The sequence below is a fragment of the Molothrus ater genome, chromosome 4 (assembly GCF_012460135.2).
Source record: "Molothrus ater isolate BHLD 08-10-18 breed brown headed cowbird chromosome 4, BPBGC_Mater_1.1, whole genome shotgun sequence".
NCBI classification, from domain to species: domain Eukaryota; kingdom Metazoa; phylum Chordata; class Aves; order Passeriformes; family Icteridae; genus Molothrus; species Molothrus ater.
Genome location: NC_050481.2, coordinates 55828766 through 55847993, shown reverse-complemented (window position 1 = coordinate 55847993; position 19228 = coordinate 55828766). Strand labels below are relative to the sequence as shown.

The 19228-nt window shown below is 36.4% G+C and overlaps 1 protein-coding gene across 5 annotated transcripts in view; it reads left to right on the top strand.

The window, feature by feature from the left end:
• SLIT2 (slit guidance ligand 2) overlaps positions 1 to 16996 on the top strand; it is a 258736-nt gene extending 241740 nt beyond the window's left edge. For all 5 annotated transcript variants that reach the window (XM_036382153.2, XM_054514636.1, XM_036382151.2 and 2 more), the window contains 4 exons: positions 3558 to 3712; positions 9545 to 9833; positions 13850 to 14061; positions 15154 to 16996. In XM_036382153.2, coding sequence (XP_036238046.1) covers positions 3558 to 3712; positions 9545 to 9833; positions 13850 to 14061; positions 15154 to 15395 — 898 coding nt within the window. In that variant the 3' untranslated portion in view covers positions 15396 to 16996. The remainder of the gene's footprint in view (positions 1 to 3557; positions 3713 to 9544; positions 9834 to 13849; positions 14062 to 15153) is intronic.
• The last annotated feature ends 2232 nt before the right edge of the window (positions 16997 to 19228 follow it).

The following is a 19228-nucleotide window of genomic DNA, read 5'->3' as shown; positions in this document are numbered from 1 at the left end:
TTACTATTTTTAGTTTCTGTTATTGTTATTGTTGTTAACCTACATTTCATTTCTGATAAGCATAATGGTGAGTTTCTGAGATATTTGAAAGCTATCATGTGATAGTCCAACTGTAGTGAAGTCTGTTGTTGAGGCAAGGCTGAGAGCATACCTTATCTCTTTCTACAGCTGTCTGAAAGATTGCAGCCTCTCACAAATAACAAGCAATAGGACAAGAGGAAAAGGCCTTAAGTTGCACCAGGAAAGGCTTAGATTGGATATTAGGAAAAATTTCATCACGTAAATGGTTGTCAAGCATTGGAACAGGCTGCCCAGGGAAGTGGTGTAGTCACCATTCATGGAGGTATTCAACAGAAGTGTAGATCAGGCACTTAGGGACATTGTTTGGTGGTGGACTTGGCAGTGCTGGTTTAGTTGCTGGACTTGATGATCTTAGGGGTCTTTTCCAACCAAAATTTGTCTGTGATTTCATCATTCTATTTTGGAAGTAATTTATACATTTCCACATTGATTTATAGGTATATATGTGCATCTAGTGATAGCTCTCCAAACTGTGTACTGTTTATTGTCTATTTCAGGTTCTTGAAAAGAGTGTGTTGTAGCACAGAACCTTTTACACAGTTTACTCAAATCCCTTCATTATTTCCAGTTCTTACTGTTTTACCTCCCAGAATCTTTGTGATATCTCGTGCCCTTTTTAAGGTCTTTACCTTCTTTTTATCCATTCATTGCATGCTGTCTTTCTGTACTTTTGTTACCTATTAAAAGCTGTCTCCTGGAATGTTTCCAGTCCTTCCTTCTAGTCCCTCCCTTCTGCTTCCCTCCTGTCCTCCCAGTTCATGGGAACTGACTGCAGGAAGAGCCTGCATCCCAAAAGCAGTCATCAGTCAATCTGAGAAATGATGTGATGGCACTGCCAAGACCAATAAATAATATTCATTCATTGGAGATGGTTATTTGGAAAAATTTGATCCACTTGTGTTTTATTCTGTCTGGGCATCCATTTTTAAACGTTAACTGTTTTTTACATAAAAAAAAAAATCTTTCATTCTGTAAACTAGTTTTCCTCATATATTTATTGGAAATGTGGGACTATTTATTCCCAGATCATTATTCTTCTACAGAGTACCAGAAGCCTTAAATCAGTTCTTCTTACAGCTTTTCATTACAATCTATGCATTCAGCTCTCATAACTCCAATGGGAAATGGGCTAGAAGTAATGTAAGTGCATTGGCAGGAAATATTGCAAATATGCCTTGAGTTTATTTCCTCTTCAATTTAAACCATCCTTACCTAGGAGAGCTTCTCTTTCTGCAGTAAATTTTTACCAGTGAAACAGTTTAAACCAGAGGCTTTTAATAATCACTCTTATCAGAGACACATTCCCTTCACACACTATGGTTTGTATATCCCTGGAACTACCCCTTGCTCTAAAAATGCATTTTTTGTGTTGCTCTTATTCTTATAAATGCTATTGAGTGAAAGGTTTAGAAGTTGTAAAATATGTTTCCTTGAAACAAGAACATTGCATCAAGAAATATTACATGCTTCCTGAAATCAAGTTATATGCACTTTGATTTTTTAGCACATTTTTTGGCTGGATTCATTGAAATGTGTTAAGTAACTTAATCAGCATCTTTTATATTGCTTGATCAGATCAAACAAATCTCTTGATACCTTGAATAAGTCTCTCGCTTTAGGAATGATAAACCCTGACTGTTTCCTTTCCCCCCATGGAAACTGGCAGTCCCCCTCCTGACAGCTCCCATAAAGTGTTTATTGTGCCAGTGTCTGCTCTGTCATGTGTTTGCACTCTCAAATAGAGCTGGGTTTATGTAAAGCATGCATGCTACCATGCAGATCTTTGATCCATAGTAAGCAAAGGCTGTTCACAGAGTTGGTAATAAATGGCTAAGAAGCTATTTAATGTGTCACAGCTGTGAATGACCAAGTGTGCTGCTGATCTGTTCCAGGACAAGAGCAGTTAGCTTAATTAAAACATCACTAAGGATGTTTTAAGGTAATTTGCTTGATTTTTGCCTTGAGATTTACGAACTTAATCCCTTTCAGCTATCCTGCTTTCTCAATGAGAAGAGCTAATTGACTGTGTGACTGTCCATTTCAGGCTATCATACAATTGGTTCATTTAAATAACTTTTTTCAAAGGATTAAGCTCACTTATTTGAGGGTGCCCTGAAACAAATAAAGGCTTTCATGGGAATGCTTTTAAAGTTTGGTCTCTGGACTACAGCTCACACCTTGCATGCATATATTCAGCTCTATTTCTGCAATGGAAAATGGACTACAAGTTGTGCAAGTACAATGATATATTCAGTCCCAGAACTGAGTAATGATATTCTTCCTTCTCTGATGTATTTAAGCAGTGTTCAAGTGCAGAGTAGTTCCTGCACTTAAGCACTTGCTCCGTAGATATTGAGGCTGATAAGCACCAGCAGCTATTTTTTGTGTCCAGCAGCATGAGTAAGCTCATCCTTAGGCAGGGTAAGCACCATGCTTGAAGCAAGCATTTCCACTTTGAGAACCTTCAGGCATTCTCCTACTAGTGAGTTCATATCTTGTTAGTAAGCAGAAGGAAATGGTATATGTAGATGAGAGAAAAAAAAATACAACATTCATATTCACTGTACTAGCCAGAAGCTGAACACACTTAAGTAACCATGTCCAATATAGATAACAAATAACTTTATTGCAAGTGTCAGTGGAGCTGTCTGGACCAATGATATGATTTTGTTGGGCAGGACTACAGTTAGATCCAGTTCCATATTCCATGAAATAGATTTATTTATCACTGGAGTTGACTCAGGCCTTCATATTTGCAAGATAAGTAAACCCAATACTCTGCAAAATGTAGGATACACAGAGACTTGCATGCAAATATGTTCTTGAAGTAGTATTAGAATCACATAATGGTTTAAGTTGGAAGGGACCTTAAACAATCACCTAGTTCCATCTTCTTTGTTATGGGCAGTGCAGCTTCCCCTAGATTAAGTTGTACAATGCCCCATCCAACCTGATCCCTGAGCATTTCCACTAACAGGTCCACAAATTCTCTGGCAACTTGTCCCAGTATTTCATATTAACCCACCCTCATATTAAAGAACTTTTTTTTAATGTCACTTCTTTTACTTAATAGATTCTATCTGATCTATATCTACCCTCTCAGTTTAACAGTTGGGCTATGTCCTGTTACTGCAGGCTCTGGTAGAAAGTCTCTCTCCATATTTCTTACAAGCTCCCTTTCAATGTTCAAAAGCTGCTATAATGTCTTCCCAGAGTGTTCTCTTCTCCAACTCCCAAAGCCTGTCTTCATAGAAAAGGGATTTCAGCCCTGTCATCACTAGTCCAGAAGAAGGGATGTATTGTATTGTATTGGCTTTTAAGCATATGTGCATGTCTTTGCTTAAAATGGAATTTTCAGGGGAGTGCACTCCTATAGAAGTTCTGTTCTGAAACTTTATTGACTCTTAAAGGGGGAAAAGGTAAAAAGCTGTTCTAACCTGACCATCAACTGTTTATTATTAATGTTTATTTTGCAGTGTGGAAACTATTAATGATGGAAATTTCCACATTGTGGAGCTGCTAGCTATGGATCAGATTCTATCTTTATCTATTGATGGAGGAAGCCCTAAGATAATTACCAACTTGTCCAAGCAATCCACTCTGAACTTTGATTCTCCACTGTATGTAGGAGGTAAGAGGATTTTATTGCTTCTTACAAGAGGTATTATAGATAATTTACTGTGGTAACATGTTTTAAGAAACGCATTCTTGTGTTTCTTAAAGAGACTCATTCATTGGCATAACTCCTTAAGATGAAACTTTGGCAGTTAATGTCAGTAGCTTCAATTTTAAGAGATAATATGTCCTCAAACTACACTGGTTGCTTTTCTATAATTATTATTTTTTATAACTGTAAAATTTTGTAAATTTCTGCTGTTATTTAGCCTTTTATTATACTGAAGAGGTGTGCTCAACTTTGTTTAGCTGCATGAAGATTTAGTAATGCCTATTCAGAAAGTGTAGAATGGTAGCATTCTGTTTTGCTCATTTTACATTCCTGTTTCCCTGTACTGATATCTGCAGGAAATTATAGCAGTGTGTAAAGCCATGAAGTATAATTTATGTCTGGAGATCTTACTGATTAGGGCTGATTAGAGTTAGGACACTAGGAAAGAATGTGCCCAGACAGTTGCTTCACTGTATGTGTCAGACTTAGGTTTTGGTTTTTTGAGAAAAAAAAATATTGTTTGCTTAATTGTTTGTTTAACTTGAGCAGCTAAAAGATTTGAAAAATTTTGATCATTTGATGTCAGTTACTCTGTAGACCTGTGAGTTCAAACACATTGTTTTAACTAGCAGTTTCTGCTGGATTTCTTTGGACCTGTGCAATCTAGGTAAAAGTCAGAAAATTCAGCCAACACTTAGTACCTTCTTACTTGGTAGCAAGTCAAAGTTCTTAAAAGTTCAGAGATTTGGAATGGGTTTTAAATACTTTTTAAAAGCTACAGATTTTCATGTTCTACTTAGTTTAAGCTTATACTCTTACAACAGGCATGTAAGGAATTTCCTTCTGATCTGTTCTTTCTGTTAAAAAAATGTACTTTCTTTTTCATTTTGCCTATTTCTTTTATATTTGAGAATTACTTTTTAGACTTAAGCATCTTGCCTCCTTGCAAAAAGCTGTGCCATCAGAGGTACATTTGTTTGTTCGATGTACTGATGCCTTCAAACATGGATTGCTCTCCGAAAATGCACATTGCATTTTTTCCTGTGTATCATTTCTGTTTACACAGTGTCCTGTGCCACATTTGGAAGAGGGGGTCCTAGACTCTGATAGGACACTGTGTGCTTGCTTACTTGTGTTATCAACATCGGTTTGTTTAATGACTGCTGAGGCCAATTGTACTACTTGAAAGCTGAGCTTAGTGCAGAGCAATAATCCTCCTGTCTGTTATAAGCACCTTTTGATGAAATGAGGCCAGACTGACAACTGTAAACATTTATTCTGGGCACATTGTTACCACTGCAATGCTGATTTGTGACATATGGTTCTCTTCCTTGCTTCTTCACCCTGCAGATCTGTGCCTCCATTAAGAGAATCATAATAATCTGCATTGTCATTTTCAAGTATTGGAAGAATAACTTTTGGAAATAATCTTTTCTCTTAGTGGTTTGATACCTAAGAGCAGCAGTCTTCTGCATTCTAGTGCATGTTCCTTAGGGAGGTTCTGTGTTTATTCTAATGCAATTTTTCACATTCAGGCTCCAAACAGACAATTATTCTGCTTTCATAGAAAATGTTGATCCAAAAAATAATAAAAACCAATCATAGAAGCACATTGTAACAAAATAAAGGGAAAAAATCCAGTAGGTTGACATTCAGATCTTAATCTTTCCTCTTCTTTATCAAATGTATCTGTTTATGATTTTTTAAAATTCTCAAGACAGGTAATTTTTCACTCTTTTAACTTTATATCACCCATCTTTTTGAGATTCAGTAATTTTTTTCTTATCCAACTATATCTAGATTTTTTTTAGGGAATTTGATTACACATTTTCATCAGTTAAGAACTTAAATTCTCACTAGGTTTTTATGCAGTATTTTTATCTTTGCCAAAGTCTTAGTTTGACACCTAAATCATCATGTAGCTTACACTTACTCTTACCACTTTCCTGCTAAAATGGCATTTCTGATAAGCATCACCTCAGTTGGCAGGCTGAAATTCAGACTTAACAGCAAGCCCTTGTACAGTATATGCTCTCATTCTCTCTCATTCCCTCTCTCTCTGCCTTCCTCCCTTTTTTTTTTTATGTTACTCTTGGGTCACAATATGTAGCTTGGTTTAAAAGGGGTAATTTAACTTTTTTTTTTTTTTTTTTTATAAAAACTGAACTAATTGATTTATACCTTTTAGGGGTTTTTTTGCCTCTTCTGAGTGTATGGAGTGTGTGGTCAGAATACACGTGCTTGTTATTTTTCAGTCTTTCTGTAACAAATTTCAGTAAATCATATTGAAAGTGCATGGCTTTTGTACGAATTCTTAAGGGACAATCTGTTTCTTCTCAAAAATTCTTCAAAGGAGTCACAGACATCACTGATACTCCACATTCTTCTCTCGGAAATTAGAGCATATTTTACTAGTTGAGAGTGGCACCTTCTTTCATGGATGTCCCTATTTCTGAGACAGGTAGAGTATCAGCTGCTTCTCATTTGTGCCTGCTCTGTTCTGGCAGCTTCTCGAATTAGATACTCGTTTCGACAGTTTTACTGTGTGACTGTTATTTAAGAGAGATTCCTACCATTTGCCTCCTTGAACAGTCATTTACCTGTAGTCAGGTTCAGTGTCCAAAAGCTTAAAAGGAGGTGGGAACTACTCTCTTACCTTGCCAAAAATAGATCTGAAATATTTTTCTGTATTGTTTCTATGTCAGTTCTTTCCTAACTGGTAAAGAATCTTTATATAAAAATTATCTAACAAATATTTCTAAAGAATATAAGCAGGTTTTACACACACTTTGGCCTTCTGACATTTGGTATCTTCCTAGAAGAAGCAAAAGTGTATAGGCTGAAAGCTTGTGCATATGTTTTTATTGTGTTTCCAAATGTCTCCCTTATTAGAGAAAATAGACAAAAAACTTCTGAATCATGTGTGATATACCACCTATTGCCTGGTATCAAACATATGTGCTTATATGGTTCCCAGAAATCACATCTAAGTTGCCTGACACTTTCAAGTATAACATCTAGTTTAGCATTGCATTGGTGTGCTTAGTTTTGTACACCTTTTATTTTTACAAAAAGTAACTTCAGTGCATCTATTCTGCTGAGATACTTCAAGCATTTTCTATTAACATTAGCTGAGTGTGGCTTTCAAGGTAGAAAACAGGGTGAAAGGGTCTTGATGACTCTGCCCTGTCCCTGGCTTGAGAATATGGCAAGTAGATGTGAGGAGATGTAAACTCATGATTGTTTGCAGTCTGAGTCCTTTAATATAATAGTTCAAAGCCTATTTTACAGTTTGACCCTGCCTGGATGCCAGGTGCCCACCAAAGCCACTCTATCACCCTTCTCAACTGGACAGGGGAGAGGAAATGCAATGAAAGCTCATAAGTTGAGATGCAGATGGGGAGAGAACCCTCACCAATTACTGATGTGGCAAAACAGACTCAACTTGAAGAAATTAATTTAATGTATTACCAAGCCAAATCACAGTAGGATAAGGAGAAGTAAAACATTTCTTAAAGACACCTCCTCCCCACCCTTCCTTCTCAGGCTTAATTTCTTTTCCCCCAGTTCTCTATCTCCTTCCTACAAGCAGTGCAGGCACATGAGGCATATGGGTTATGGTCCATTCATCACATTGTTTCTGCCATTACATGCTCCTCAGAGAAAGGAGTCCTTCCCCTCTTCCAGCTGGGGTCCCTCACAGGGGAGATGGTTCTCCACAAACTGCTCCTGCATGGATCCCTTTTTTCCCATGGGATGCAGTTCTTCAGGAACAGGCTGCTCCAGCATGGGTCCCCATGGGTCCCCAGGGTCACAAGTCAAAGAAAACATGCTTCAGTGGGGGCTCCTCTCTCCACAGGTCCTGCCAGGAGCCTGCTCCAGCGCAGGCTTCCCATGGGGTCACAGTCTTCTCTTAAGCATCCACCTGCTCCAGCATGGTCTCCTCCATGGAGCAGGTGGATCTCTGCTCCCCTGTGAACGTCCATGGGCTGCAGGGGCATAGCTACCTCACCATGGGCTGCACCAAGGGCTGCATGGGAATCTCAGCTCCAGTACCTGGAGCACCTCCTCCTCCTCCTGCTACACTGACCTCAGTGTCTGCAGAGCTGCTCCTCAAATATTCTCACTGCTCTCTGGTCACATCTGCACAATTACTCTTTTGTGGTTTTTTTCCTTTATAGATATGTTATCACACAGCTGATTGGCTTGGCCTAGGAAGACTTGACAAGTCCATCCTGGACATAGCTGGCATTGGCTGTCTTGGACATGGTGGGCACTTTTGGCAGCTTCTTGGAGAAGCCTGGCCACACAAACCCTATACATTTACTTAACTGATAAGATGAAAGAAGATTAGGCTCTTCAGCAGTATGGATACAATATTGTTCATTTCTATAATCACTGAAGCCTAGCACAAATGAAATTACAATAACCTCTAAATGAAAGGCACGTCTACGTCATTAGGTTACTGCATGAACTCTCTTGAACTGTTCATAGTAATATAGAAAGTTATTAAAAGTATCAGTTTACATGGTTAAGGAGCAACTATGCAGAACATTTCTGCTTTCTTGTCATTATTCAAGTACCAGAATGAAAATTGTTGATTTTGTCTAGGAATAAACCTATGCAGCTAATAAGAATATTTTTTTCAGGTAAACAGATCCTTTTTATGCTCTGTGTACTTTGATTTCCTTTATTTGTGAATCTCAGGACTCATTTGGGCATTTGTGTATTCATTATTAGAAAGCACTCTCTTAAGAACTATCTGCTATAGGCTAATATGTCGGCAATAAGTTAAAAGAAAACAAAAAGCAGGGGGTACGAGTAGAAGAACTTCATGTTTACAAGAGAACACTTGATAGTAATGTTCCTTCTGAATTATTCTTGAATTATTCTGAATTATTCTTGAATTATTATAACAGAATAAGTGCATCACATCTACTGCTCTAATTACACCTGTTACAACTATAGACTGTTACAGAGGAATTACTCTGAAAATGGTCAACACGGGGGACGTTCACATTATCTAAAAGTGTATACACATAGTAGTTGGATGTTGAATTATTTTTATTATTGATCGTTTTAGACCTTAATGGCAAACTATGAATGGCTTTTAGTTTTATTTTATTAGTCTGTCTTTAATACATGCTAAACAAAAGTATTTTTGGTTTTGGAACCTCAACCTGTTAAACTATCCTTTCCAAGAAATTTTCCATAGCAAAAGCTCACATTTGAAATGTGTATGCTAGCTCCATTTTGATGAACTGGTCCTACTAAATTCTTCTGGATTTGAGTATCTTAGCTCACAAAAAAATGACATATCAGCTGCTAAATTTCAACAACCTTTGTTTTTCTGGGATTCAGAAACTGTGTGCCATCATGGACTTAAATGCACTAGGGAAAAACTGGGCAAAGTTGACCTTTTCACAGCTCTGAGCTTCCTTGCTGGTGAAGTCTTATATTCAACTCTTAAGCATGACTTAGAGATTTACAGGTTTGGAGCTGGTTTACATGCATGCTTGACAACGAGGACAATTTCCAAAAACTAGATTATTGTTTGTGGTTCTAGTTTGAATAGCTAAGAATAATTAATTTAGAAGAAGCATTCCTTTAAAAGTGTTTTAAAAATGGAGAAAATTATATAGAAATTGTATATATATATATACAATTATATATATAATATACAATTATATATATAATATACAATTATATATAATATATATATATTATATAATGTTTCTATTGTATAGAAAATTGTGAGATTATTACACTGGTTATTTGCTATTATTAATTTCCTAGGCATGCCTGTGAAAAACAACATAGCAGCTTTGCGCCAGTCGCCAGGGCAGAACGGCACTAGCTTCCATGGCTGCATCCGGAATCTGTATATCAACAGTGAACTCCAAGACTTCAGAAATGTGCCCTTGCAAGTGGGAATTCTGCCAGGTTGTGAGCCTTGCCATAAGAAAGTTTGTGTGCATGGCACGTGCCATGCTACCAGCCAGTCAGGCTTCTCCTGTGAGTGTGAAGGCGGATGGACCGGACCGCTCTGTGATCAACAAACCAACGACCCTTGTCTCGGAAATAAGTATGTCCTAACTCAAGAAAAAACAGTAGTAAAGTGTGCACATATGTCTCCTGTTATGTGTATTATTTTTCCATAAAAGTTCACACTTGCAAGAAGCAACATAACCTGGGCATGTAAAAGTGAAAACAGCATCTAGGTTTTAGCATATGTTCTTTCCATAAACCTAATGAGGGAAAGTCCCCAGTTCAGGGGAGCAGATTCACACATCTTGCTGAAGTTTTGCCTAAAGCCTGGGAGGTGCTCTTGCATACTTCTGTATGGGCTTCTTTTGTAATGAGATGCACTGATGCAACTGTGGGTATGACCCTTGGCACAAAAATAATTTTCAAGTAGTTGCAAATGGAAAAAAAACCCCTATTTTCTTATTTTCAGTTGTAAAGAATAAGGTAATTAAATCATTAATATTATTAACAATAATTAAAAATAATATTCTCTACTGTGTTTTTGAAAAACGATACAATGGACGTACCTAATATTTTATATTTTCAGAGTACCCCAGGTTTTAGGAGGAAAATAGATTTCAATCTTTGTGGTGAACTTTGGTTTAAGTCTGAGTGTGGTAATTCTATTTACTGATTTGAGCAGAAAATTTTAGTTTAGATATTTATGCATGTCTGTAGAAAGGTTCTTATATATAAATGTGTGGACATAGAAAAAGATGTGTATAATTATGTATATGATAGTATTGATATCTATGCATATTCATCTTTCAAATTTACTGTAGAGACAGATTCTATTTGGGTTCATGGACTCCCAGCACAAGAAGATCAGAAATTTCAGAAGTTCAAAGCTATTTTGTATTTATTCATCTTGGGCAGCAAGATGCCATTCTATTTGTCCTTACCACTGTCCTTATTACAGCTTGGCAACATCTTTTTTTTCTTTTTTTTCTTTTTTTTTTTTCTTTTTTTTTTTTTTTTCTGTTCAAGCAAGCCTGCTTGGATCTTTTGGCTACTGCTTTTTCAGGGCAGCATTTGCCTGTGTAAGTTTTGACTTTTAAGGACCAGTGGCCTAAGTTTTCTAAGAGATTCTAATAAGATGATTTTCAACTCCTATATAAAATAATGTTTAAATCATCTTTTCACATTGTGTGTGGAGAGTCTAACCCTTTAAAGTTTTGTACAGCAGTTAGCATGCTTTCCAACACGGTTTTATTTGTATTGGTTATAGATTCTTCCAGTAGCTTTAAAAGTTTTGAACTCTTCCCAAAGCTAGAGCAGTCAGGTTATGAAGGATATCGTTATATCATTTACTTTTTTATTGGTCAGTTTTTTAGGCTGTCCTCTTTCACAGTAACTTTAAAGAAGGGTAGTCAAAACAGGTTATAAAATGCAAATGTGACTTTATATTTCAATACTTCAGGATTAAAAAATGCAATCAAACTGTACCCACAAGTTCTACTATCAGAAATGCCAGAGAATTTCTTTAAACTGTCCTTGAAGTACTAGTTTCTTCATTGTTTCTTATAATTGTGCACATTATCACCCAAACTAGAGTGCTTTTTTGCAGCAAATTATGAAGTTATCAGTATCAGATATAGGCAGTATCAAAGACAGAAGTAAGTGAGCACAGTGTTAATATTTTGTTTGCTCTTCAAAGTATTGCATTTGTTTCAGCTGTATACAGTGCTGTGAGCTTTTAAGAAAGAAAGCCGAACCAATTTTTTTTTTTTTTTTGGAGTGGAGGAGAACTTTGTTGTTCTTTACTTCCAGGGGATTTTCATTCTGTATTTCTTTATTCATCTCTAAATTGTCCATTGAATAGATGCATTTTATCCATCTAATACAGTTTGACATTCTGCTTTATCTGAGTAACAGAATTGTCACTGTGATCTCTGTTTCAAAAAAGTAGGTGATCTTTTAGAGATCCTTGCACATCATTAAAAGGCTTAAGACACATTTACCTACATCTAGGTGTTTGAATTCAAAATATAGTGACCAAAGTTTGTTCTCTAGTCAGTAATGGAATAAGCACATTTCAAATGAGTAAATAAGAACTAAGGTCGTCTAATCATCCTCTAGATAAGCTCATTTCTCCCCATGACTGACGGTGTCTGGAGCTTATGGCAATTATACATCCAACTTGAGTGCCTGACACAGGTACCTAAAATTAGATGAGATGAAACGGTGCCCAAAAGTTTGCACTTAGCTTGATGTTCCTTTCAGTACAGTCAGAAAATGAAATTTAGAACTTCAAAGAGCAGGTGGAAACAAAAGTGTGAGAGTTGGCATTAGCTAAAATTTAATCATCTTCTAAGTCAAAGCAAAACTTTACCAAAGATCTTGACACAGACTGCTTTGATATCTAAAGCCTGTATAGAGCATGGCCGGATGTCAGTGCCACCTGAGTAACTGTAGATCAGATGTCCTAAAAGTGGATTTTTATATATGGTGAAAAGATCAAATGCGGAACATAATGAAAAATAAACAAAGGCTATCTGCCCCGTGATACTGTCTAAGCCTTCCATTTTGAATTGCTAAATAACAGTTTTGAAATATCAGACTTCAACCACAGGAACAATTTTCAATTTTTGTGGAGAATGTGGTTGCTTCAAAATACTGACCAATAGAGAAGTAGGAGGTGCTTAACCTATTAGTTTTATATTTGCAGGTTTTAGTCCTAGACTGGTTATGTTATCTTAAAATTTCAAAACGAGATGTTCCTCTTAATAGAATTCTTCTTTTAGAGAACATGCAATTTTAGATTAATTTTTGCTATCTTCAAATTGAAACAAATTATTTTATTTTAGATCAAATGGGATTTTTTTTTAATCTCAATTTTTTCACTTATTTAGGTGGCTGTCATAACTAACATACTAAGGAGGTTGTAAGTTCAAGAGTTGTACACTATAGAGAGGAAAAACATTAGAGGGCAGAAACATCAGCAAGGGTAACTTGTATGTCAGGATTGCATTCCTCCCCACAGAGGAATTTTCACTGTGATTTTCACTGTGATCTCCCTAAGAAACAGTAATTAGATAGAAAGTTTTTCTATGGAAACAACAGCTAAAGAGAATAACCTTATTTTTGGAAGGAAGTTATTGTTCCTGTGCTGCCAAATGAGGAAAGGGAAGTCATTTTATTCCAAGTCATTGGTGATGGTTTCAGAAGATGAAATCCCCTGATGTTCAGCTTACAGCTAGGAACAGGTAATTAAGCATCCTCCTTTTGGGAAGCACCACCTCCCTCTCCAAGAGAAGTAAGACCAGCTGTGTGCTCCCATACTACTGTACATCACAACTTAGCAGATGCAGATTAACTCACAATCTTTTTTATATTAGCAACAAGATTTGAGCCTGCCCCAAATGTTTATTGAAGCTCAACTGGGAATTAGCTGCTTTAATCACCTTGGGTGAGACTTGACAATGCACAGCCTCACCTAATGTGAGGTTTGGTATGAATTCTGGGGCAGTGCTGTTGCCTTGCAGTGAAGCACAGAACTGCCTCATATATTACAAGCCCTGCTACTTGCAGTTGGCAATACAGACTAATGTATTTGAAGAGAAAGCACATGTGCAACTTGAAACTGCCATTGCTTGAGTCAGAATAGCTTCTCTTAGGAATAGCTTCTCTTAGGAAGTAGCTGACCTGTCTATGTGTTGGGAGCCCCATATTTCGTGAGTGACAATATGGAGTTTCTTTTAAATGATACATGAACCAGGATTTCAGGTGAGTATCTTTTTTCTTTGGCTTTATTTCACTGTGTTCTTCTCAAAAGCATGCTGAAAATGTAGGTGGACAGGAAATGTTGTTTTTAATATTTGTGGCCTGTAAAATTTTTCCATAACACATCTACAGTGGCTATATTCTGGTGAGAGGGAGTTCTATACTGCAGCTTCTTTTGTGTAAACCTGCATACTAAGTATAAACCACTTCACTGCATCTCACTGAAAAAGTCCATTAGAAACAAAAGCAATTTCTTCTGAGTACAGTCCAAAGTATTTGTAGTTAATGTTGCTTAGCCTGAACTTTGATGAATAATTTATTTTTATTCTCTTGGGCTTGTTTCCCCTGTAGATGTGTGCATGGTACCTGCTTGCCGATCAATGCATTTTCATACAGTTGTAAATGCCTGCAGGGACATGGGGGAGTCCTCTGTGATGAAGAGGAAATGCTGCTTAACCCCTGCCAATCCATCAGGTGTAAACATGGCAAATGTAGGCTTTCAGGACTTGGGAAACCATATTGCGAATGCGGCAGCGGATACACGGGGGACAGTTGTGATAAAGGTAAAAAAAATTCATTCATGTTGTTGTGGTCTTAGAAAATAGGCTTTTTTAGTAAAACATGAACAGCCAAGCACATGAACAGCCAAAAACATGACCAATTTTTTTTTTCCACAACACACACATTTGTTGCTTTTTTTTCTACCATAAGACTTTATCTTGATGAGAGAAAAACCAAGCCTTTTCCATGAATTTGTTTGCATTTTGAGGATTTTTTCATCAAACGTTTTGCTGTGAAAACATTTCTTTTTTTTTTTGCCTTTATTCAGAAACACATTTTTACTATATTTAACTACTACCTTTTACCTGCTGTATCTTTCTGTATTTATTGTTTCTCTACCTTCTGCAACTGAGAAGCCAAATCCAATGATTCTGCTCCTAGTTTTATCACAAACTCTACTTTTGACCTCTCAGCTTCAACTGATTTATCACAGCGAATTATGCAGGTGAGATGGATGAAAACAGGATGACTTTTCCCCCTACCTTTTTCTTTCTCCTTTGTCTATCAAAGCTCTCCCTCTCCCTTACCCTTTTCCCTTACCGCAGATGGCATTTATTTTGTATTGTACATAGATGTGAATAGAAGAATATGGTTGTAGAACTTTTAACAGATGTCTCATTTTTAGCTGCCTTTATACCTCAGTAATTTATGAAGTTAGCGGAATGTAACTTATATTAAATAAGAGTTTGAATAGTATTAAACTCCAGGTCTAATAAATTAAATTGCATGCTCTCTGAAACATTTCCCTATGGTAAACAGAACCAGCTGCAAGCAGTGTAGCAACAGAAGATGTGTATTTTTATAAAAGAGGAAAAGATTTAAGCTTCCAATTTTCTTGTCATTGTAATAGCTTCGTATTTATGGTTTACACATACATAATATAAGCTTTACCGAAAATAGGAGGTATAGGGAATGAAACCCAGCATTAATCACATTACATTTGGAAGAACCACTAGTTTCCAATACACAGTCTCGGCCGAACTTTAAAATACCAATCCCAGCTGCAGATAGTAACACAGCATCTTCCTGCGTTATGCATTCTTTGACCCACGCCTCAAAACTGTGTCTCTTATTTTAAACGTTGTTTCCTACAGAAATCTCTTGTCGAGGGGAACGAGTCCGAGATTACTACCAAAAGCAGCAAGGGTATGCTGCGTGCCAGACGACCAAGAAGGTTTCGAGACTAGAATGTAAAGGCGGGTGCTCGGCCGGGCAGTGCTGCGGGCCGCTGCGCAGCAAGAGGCGGAAATACTCCTTCGAGTGCACCGACGGCTCGTCCTTCGTGGACGAGGTTGAAAAAGTAGTGAAGTGTGGCTGTACAAATTGTCCCTCCTAAGTGTCCCTGTCACACTTGTCTTTTGAAAATGTTGTATACTTATTGACCGTGTCGGACTAATTAATGCTTCATAGTGGAAATATTTGAAATATATTGTAAAATACAGAACAGACTTATTTTTATTATGAGAATAAAGACTTTTTCTTCATTGAAAAAAAGATTCAAGTGCTTGAACTGAGACTTCTCATACCCAAGAGGAGCTTTGAAGAAAAAAAAAAGACCTGGTAACATTGCAGCAGAAATGGGAAACTTTAACTGCTTTTAACATGGATTCTTCTTTATAACATGCTGAAGATACACTGACACTATACACATGTGACTTTCAACTTAACAACTCAGAGATGAAATATTGACCAGAACTCGAGGCTTGTTTTCTCACTTTCGTATCAGTCTATTTTATTGTCTTGACAGACCATACCAATCACTTACCTATGGATGAGGAAGCTTTATGAGCAAAAAGAATCAGATTATGCAGAAATAACAATTGTTTGAAAAACATTTTGTCTTTTGGAATTATTAAGCATCTTGAGAAGATGGGGTCTCATTTAATGAATGGGAAATAGGAGATACAAGAATATACTATAATCCTGAAATCTCCTGATGATGTGTACTTTTATGTCAGCATGTTAGCAAAAGAAGCATAAAAAAGTGTTTATCTTCCCTTTTACAGTATTAATTTTTTGTAATATAAATGTTCCGGGGATGATAAAATAGATTATTGATGGATAAATTAGTAATAATATGGATTTCTGTTTCTATGAGTTCTAAACAACTCTATACAGTATTGGGTTTCATTGAGAAATATTTATTGTATCAAAGTACATTGTACTTAACCCTTTTAGGCCATCCCTTTTACTGTTTTTCAATGCTTTAATATATATTAATTTATATTTGTCCCAGTATTTTTGTAATTTTTTTTAAAGGACTTAAAAATCAGGATTTTTTTGCAATAGAACTAACGTAGCATGTCGTCTTGGGGTAAATGTTTTCAGTCTGTTTTTTCCTTTCCATTCCCTTTTCCTTTTCCTTAGAATCTGACCACTTGGTGTCACTGAATAGAAAGTGGTGACAATTTGTGGTTCCACATATAGCAGATATTCAGGACACCTTCCAAGAACCTGTAATATATTACAGAAAATGTCTTTACACTAGATGGCAATTGTAGAGAAGTTAATTTTCCCTATATACAGTACTTACAGAAAATAAGATGGCGTGTAGAAAATTCCATTAGAAGATAGATCTTTATAAATTAATATTCCTATGGAGCTCTTTACCTTTTTTATAAAAAAGAAGAAAAGGCTGTGCTATCAAAAACTGTGATTTTCCCAAATAATAAAACTACTCTACTGCCCCTAATGTTCCCCATGTTAACATGTTGCTGCTAAATTATAATGTAGAACTGGTAATCAATAGTGGGTTGTGTTCTCCTTTCAGTAAAACCCAGGGTACCCTGTAAAAATGCAGATGTTTTTTCAATTTTATTTTATTATTTTTTTTACAAAAAAGTTAGATGTACATGTGTAATGCAGTGTGCTTTGTCATATTTGGACTGATATCAGTAATGCTACTGATGTTTGTAAATTAAACAGATATTTACTTCATTAACAGCTTTTATTTGTATTCTTCTGAGAAGTTTAAATTGTCTAGCAGCCTTTAATTAAACATCTGTTGCAAAGAATATTTGGTAAAAAAATGGAATAAAACCCAACCCTAAATCGAGTGTATTCCTTGCTGAAAATCTGAAGAAGGAATTGACTTGGGATAATTATACCTAGAGGCAGTGACATCTGAAAATGTCTGTGCATTATGAACTCAGGTGAACTTATACCAAAACTAAGAAAACTACTTATAACTACAGTACACTGCAGGAAAAGACAATTTGAGTCTATCCTAATACTTAAGTGGTTATAAAAATGGCAATTTGACAGTTGTTCTAGCAATATGATTCTTTAGAGGGATTCAGTTTCACTAATCTTTGACTAAGTATTTTAAATTTAAGCAATTGGATGGGATGATACTTAACCAGGTTTTTTTTTCTCTAATATCTTTTTTACAAATAATTCTGTGTTTATTTTACTTAGTCTACTTTAGAATTTGTCTAAATATTCAGTGAAACAGCCTTTGGTGTGAGGGCTTCTTTGCATTTTCTGTGACTGCTAAAAAATCTGCTGTAAATAGGGGTAGTTTTGAGGAGAAAGATGTTTTTGCCTAGCACTCCTAAAACAGTATTCTTGGGTATGGCAAGATCTCTTGGAGCTCAACGTCCCCATATCTGGAACTGGATTGCTTTCTGTCCTCGTATTGACAGAGAAAGATGAACTTTGCAATGGTATTCAAGCAATACTGGCAGCTACTGGTGATCTTGTCATCAAGAGAGGGACCCTCTGTGGTGTCCAAGCAGAACCAGAGCATAGAATAGAATAGAATAGAATAGAATAGAATAGAATAGAATAGAATAGAATAGAATAGAATAGAATAGAATAGAATAGAATAGAATAGAATAGAATAGAATGAAGGAAAAGAGAGAAAGAAAGAAAGAGAGAAAGAAAGAAAGAAAGAAAGAAAGAAAGAAAGAAAGAAAGAAAGAAAGAAAGAAAGAAAGAAAGAAAGAAAGAAAGAAAGAAAGAAAGAAAGAAAGAAAGAAAGAAAGAAAGAAAGAAAGAAAGAAAGAAAGAAAGAAAGAAAAAGAAAGAAAGAAAGAAAGAAAGAAAGAAAGAAAGAAAGAAAGAAAGAAAGAAAGAAAGAAAGAAAGAAAGAAAGAAAGAAAGAAAGAAAGAAAGAGAAAGAAAAAGAAATACCCCCAATACCCCAAAACCAAACCCAGCTTTGTCACCTGCCCCTCTGAAGAAAAACAAGGCACCCACATCAAGTGGTGATTCAGCTTTCCTTGCCCCCTTTCTCAGCACCTCATGCATCCTGAAGCATCACAAAGTGCCACCGTGCATGACAAGAGGTAACTCCCTCAATGGGATGGGTCACCCTAACGCCTTTCTAATACCTAAATCAAATGTCTTGTAATACTGCTATAATAGGCTGCCTTGTCCCCATGTTCCTCAAAAGGGAAATGGGGATCTGAAGGAACTGTCACTTTAGGTATCACTGCCACAGTGGAGAATTTAGTTCACTGCAGAACACTCCAGACACAGGTGTTCATTCAAAAACATAAGTCATGCAGCTTTTAACACACAGCTTAGGGATTAGGTTTTTCTTCTTGTGTCTGCTACCTCCTCTGGGAATCACTCTCACACAGTCTGCTTTTAATGTGTTGAATAAAATCCATAAAATGCACTGGATCTGAAGGATATGACTCAGTATCGTGGCCAGGTTCTCACTTCAGTTTAGCACAGCATACAATTAGAATTCTTTTTTCATTAGAAACTAAGAAAAATAAAACGAAGATTCCATCATTTTCTGCCAGTGTTCTTAAAAGCTGTAAAAAAGAGAAAACACAAGAATACTGCTTAATTTGTACTGCACAGCTCTTACTGTCATCTAACAGATGACAAAATTGTGAAAGAGCATGAAAAAAGACCATACTTGAATAAAGCTAACTAAAGACATTGCTCTTTTGTTAACACTGAAAGTCAATTCAGAACAGCAGCTATCACACATGGAACCAGATTCTGCAGTCTGTGTTAACTTTTCTGGGGCAAATGGATATTTGAGGGATAAAAACACTGTTCTAAGCAAGCCAGTGGTAGGCTATGAACAAGCTTTGAGTTCATTTTATGAGACTTATTGTAGTAAAAGTTTTGTCTTCAGGATACTTTTTATTGCCATAGGGGGACACCAAGAGCCTTAGTATTACAAGAATTATTGTAATATGATGTGTA